At 36.4% G+C, this 5,501-nt stretch overlaps 1 protein-coding gene across 1 annotated transcript in view; it reads left to right on the forward strand.

Moving 5' to 3' along the window:
* Positions 1 to 5,501, forward strand: part of LOC106880063 (uncharacterized) — a 49,911-nt gene that overhangs the window by 41,916 nt on the left and 2,494 nt on the right. The window contains exon 8 of the mRNA XM_014929869.2: positions 3,097 to 3,191. Within this exon, the coding sequence (XP_014785355.1) occupies positions 3,097 to 3,191 (95 nt within the window). The remainder of the gene's footprint in view (positions 1 to 3,096; positions 3,192 to 5,501) is intronic.

Raw genomic sequence — 5,501 nt, forward strand, 5'->3', positions numbered from 1 at the left:
TATATATATATATATATATATATATATATATAGTTTTAGGGAAAATAACCAATTTTCAAGAACTCATCGATGAAAATCCACTATCACATATAGAAAAATTAATAATTAAAAGCACAATAAATGAGTATAATATAAAGTAAAGTAAATATCATAAGATAAATATAATAAAAAGATTACACGTGTTTCATAACCAATTTTCAATATATATATATATATATATGCATGTATATATGTAAGTATGTATATATATAATGTATGTTTGTCCCTTTCTCTGCTTGACATCTTGGGTTGATTTGTTTGACTAAACCCTTCAAGTCAGTACCCCAGCATGGCCACAGTCTAATGACTAAAACAAAAGTAAAAGAATATTAAAAAGTATTGAAATGGAAAAGCTATAATCTTTGCTGAAACTGCTTCTTAGGTGAAGAATATTTGTGTGTGGGATGGGTGAGTTAGTGTTTATGTAAGCCGAGAAGTTCCAAAAGACTGAAGATTCTGGTTGCAAAATTGTTTAATCTTTTGTTGGATGTCATGTCTGATGTGATGCTGAAAATAGTAAAATACCTGGCAGCATCCTTCAACAAAAATATGATTCTTCAGATTTAGGGTGTGATAAGACATAGAGTTAGAGAAACATATCTTTTTCATATAAGCTGTAATTATAGGTTCCACATAAACATGTATGCACTCATACATGTTTGTAATTAGACATGGTCGCAAGAAGAGTTGAGACTTACATCAAGTTTACTTAGGAGAGAACATGGTATTTCATTTCATATGGCAATAGGTTCAAAGAATAAAAACTAATACTTTTGTACTTAACAAAAATATTGGCTGAATTGAGCATTAGGCATAAGGTGCTCTTTTATGGATTTTGGTTACAGTCATTATATTTTGAGTTCAAATGCCATCAAGAGTGACTTTGCCTTCTGTCCTTCCTGGGTGGATTTTCAATAAAATAAAGTACCATTTAAGTATTGAGGTTGGTTTGTCAAATATTCTTCTCCACCCCATCAATAAAAAAAGAGGATGGCTTTGTACTAGTGTAAATATTCATTATTTTTGTCTCTTCATTTTGAGTTAAATTTTGCTGGTACTTAAATGACTGGAGTTGATATCATCAACTATGCTCATCACTCCATCACCGAATTTCTGGTATTGTGCCAATGTTACCATTATTACTACAGTTATTAAGACAGCAAGCTGGCAGAATTGTTAGCACATCAGACAAAATGCTTAGTGACATTTCATCTACCCTTATGTTTTAAGTTCAAATTCTTCTAGGGTTGACTTTGCTTTTCATACTTTCTGGGTTTTTGCGTTCTGGGGTAGATATAATTTACTACTCCACATTAAAAAAAAAAAAAATTCAGGCCTTATGCCTCTAGGATAGGAGCACTCCATCGATTATGACGACTAGGGTCCCAGCTGATACGATCAACGTAACAGCTTGCTCGTGAAATTCAATCCACAAACACTTGTACCCTTAAAGTAGTTCTCAGGGTGACTCAGGCTGATACATAGTGTGACAAGGCCAGCCCTTTGAAATACAGGTACTACTTATTCTTGCCAGCTGAGTGGACTGGAGCAATGTGAAATAAAGTGTCTTGCTTAAGGACACAATGCATTGCTGGGAATCGAACTCACAACCTTACAATCATGAGCCGAATGCCCTAACCACTAAGCCATGCACCTTATGCTTATAGTAGAAAGGATCATTATTACAATTATTTTGTTCCTCTTCATTTTGAGTTGAAATCTGGAGACAGTATGATGTCTGTGGCATAGTGTATGACCATGAACCACTGAACCATCATTATAGTGTGTCTGAGCTAATGAAACATTGTACTAGACACAATGAGTTCCCGTATTTTATGATCCACTTGAGCAATCATGCCAGACTTAATAGCTCAAAGTACAATCACTCCAAATGCTATGAACCAACAAAGAACTATTCTACAATTATATAATGAATAAGAATATGTCTAAAAAAGGAATATAATAGATACAGACAATTAGTGTTGAGACTGGATGAAATACCTGATATTCAACAATGCATTGGTCAAGCTAAGGAAAATATAAAAAATAAAAGATGGACAGACAGTTGTTACTGGCATCAAAGCATTTATAAAATAGTTATAAACAAATAGGCGTAGGAGTGGCTGTGTGGTAAGTAGCTTGCTTACCAACCACATGGTCCCGGGTTCAGTCCCACTGCGTGACATCTTGGGCAAGTGTCTTCTACTATAGCCTCGGGCCGACCAAAGCCTTGTGAGTGGATTTGGTAGACGGAAACTGAAAAAAGCCCATCATATATATGTATATATATATATGTATGTGTGTCTGTGTTTGTGTATCTGTGTTTGTCCCCCCAACATCGCTTGACAACCGATGCTGGTGTGTTTATGTCCCCGTAACTTAGCGGTTCGGCAACAGAGACTGATAGAGTAAGTACTAGGCTTTTAAAGAATAAGTCCTGGGGTCGATTTACTCGACTAAAGGCAGTGCTCCAGCATGGCCACAGTCAAAAGACTGAAACGAGTAAAAGAGTAAATAAATATAAGTATAACTGATTTCAAATTTTGGCATAAAGCTAGCAATTTTGAGGAAGGAGTAAGTCAATTACATCAACCCCAGTGCTTAACTGGTGCTTATTTTATCAACTCTGAAAGGCAAAGTCAACCTTCGTGGAATTTGAACTCAGAACATGAAGATGGATGAAATGCTGCAAAACATTTTGCCCCGCATACTAATGACTCTGCCAGCTTGCAGTCGTAGAGAGTATAAATATAATAATTAAGCAGAAAAACAGGAAAATAAAAAAAAAACTAAAAGTTCATAGTACTTCTTCATAGTCTGTCCATTGTACTTTCATGAGCTGTTTTTATATTATATGAATTTGTAAAACTTCGTTCTAGAATTGTGTAGGTACTAGAAAATTATTTAAAGATTGCGTGTGAATTCCTGTCTGAAAAAAAAAAAAGAAAAAATCTGTTCATGCTTTCAATTGTATAAAATTGTTTTCTTCCTTATTTGCTGATAATTTTTCATATAATTTGTTAGAGTTCTAATGATGCCATTATCTGTTTCCATTAGGTTGTAATGCATTACTCATTGCTGGTGAACCAATCATGGAACCTGTGGTAGGCTATGGTCCTTTTGTCATGAACACAGAAGAAGAAATACAACAGGTAGCCTTTACTACATACACTCAAAATATAGCACATACATCCAAAATAAAGTTGTGATGGTTTTGTCTTATGGTTGATAAGTTGCATTTATAATGTGGTGGATGGGCTTAGTGATGAGAGTGAGGATTTACCAAGGTGTTGACTAACTGTATGAAGAGTCAATGTCATGGCTGTTATCATTATCGTCATTTAACATCCATGTTTCATGCTAGCATGGGTTGGATGGTACAGGATCTGATGTGTCCAAGAACTGCATTGAGCTCCAATGTCTGTTCTGGCATGGTTTTTTATAGCTGAATGCCCTTCCTAACATTAATCACTTTACAACATGGACTGGGTACTTTTTTTGTGCCACCTCCACTATTGAGGTCATCATGCAGCTTGCAGAACTACAAACTCAGGAGGTGGTCAGCTCCATGTTAAGGATGAAAGTAACACTATGAGAGGTGGTGTGGAGGGAAACAAAGCAGTTTTTGTAGAGGGATCTGCATGGCTACTCACATCTAATAGGGAAAAGGGAAGGTTAGAAAGAGAGAATGATCAGTAGGAGCTGTAAGAGATAGATAATGGCAATGAGGTGCCCAGGTGGCCCCACAAGGCACAAGCCGAGTAGAAGAGAGTGGGTAATTTGCAAGATTGTATGAGAAGGAGATTGAAGGATGGAAAGACAGACTGTCAAAAAATGGGTAGGGTTTAAGGGTTGAAACAAGAACTATGAGCTGGGGAAGATAGCAGGATGCAGAAGAGTGATTGGGGCTGAGTGGCAGGAATAGTAAAGATGATACAGTTGCTGGGGGTTGGGAAGAATAGTGAAAGTACATAACCACATATGGCCCTATTTTGATTGCTTGACTTGCTTGGCATGGCAGCCAAATCTTCCTCAAATATCTTGGAAAGAAAGAACATATTAGATGATGTAATCCTGGATACACTATCCTGAAAATATGACAACATAGTTATGACTGAAATACCTTTTATCATGGGGTTTGCTCCATCAGGGGCTGATTCAGAGTTAAACAATAACTTTTGCATTGTTCACCTAGCCATGCTATAGCTTCCTATCCACACTTAAACACCATCTCCTCCTCCCCATCTTTTTTCAGCCTGGTATGAAATATTGGTTCTTTCTATCTTCTATCTCTAAATTTATCTTCTACCTCCTTCATTCTCCCCATTGAACCTCTCACACTACCTCTCTCTTGGTTTCCCTCTCACTCCCTTCATCATTCCATTTCATCACTTTGCTCATTTACTCCTGTGACCAAAATGACAGCCCTCTTTTGCACTCTAACAATGAGCCAAGGGTGAAAAATATTAGATTTTTCACTTCATTATCTGTCAATATTTACACATATCTAACCTTTTTGCTATATCTACTAGGTATATTTCTCTGATATTCAAATGAGGTTTGCTAATTTTTCACCCAATATCTCGCTTATTTCTATTTAAAATGTTATTTTGAAATGTTATTTTGATCATTCCAGCGTGTTTCTAAGGCTGTTTTATGCTAGAAATCAAAGTTTCATAAAAAAATTCCAGTTAATAGAATTATGGGAGGTAATGGGTTAACTGAATTTATCAAACTCTTCCTCAAACTCTATATAAGATAAAGCCTGTTACTGTAATGTACAGAATCATTATGTTTTTTTAGCTTATAGTGCTGAGTTCAAATCCCCTTTTGGATCTGGAGAAAGCAACATGGAGCTCAGGCTCTTCCATTATGCAACTATAGTCAAATCACTCTACTTTTCTTGATCCGCCTTGCCATTGAATCTAAGGGATCATTCTTATTATGAGAAGCAACTGTCCTTTCATCTTGTATTAAACTCATCACAAATTGCAAAATATTATCAAGAAATTTTATTGTTATTAGTTTAGCTCTGATAGACCAGCTTTAAGATGTGACATGAGTTATAAATCACATACTCAATTTGTCTCAGAAACTCAGTTTAATCTTTTGATTACATATTTCAATGAATTACAGATATTTATTCTATCTATTATTTTTTCATGTGCCACCTGCACAGGAGCCAGTCCAGCAGCACTGGCAACAATCTTACTCGAATGTTTTTTCACGTGCCACTGGCACAAGTGCCAGTAAGGCGACACTGGTAATGATCACGCTCAAATGGTGCTATTTATGTGCCACTGGCTTGGAAGCCAGCCAGCTGCTCTGGCAATGATCACACTCGGACGGTGCTCTTAGCACTCCACTGGTACAGGTGCCAACACGATTTCGCTTTCACTTGCCTCAACAGGTCTTCGCAAGTGGAGTTTAGTGTCCAATGAAGGAAAGGTATGCATAAGTGG

Source organism: Octopus bimaculoides, chromosome 6 (assembly GCF_001194135.2).
Source record: "Octopus bimaculoides isolate UCB-OBI-ISO-001 chromosome 6, ASM119413v2, whole genome shotgun sequence".
NCBI classification, from domain to species: domain Eukaryota; kingdom Metazoa; phylum Mollusca; class Cephalopoda; order Octopoda; family Octopodidae; genus Octopus; species Octopus bimaculoides.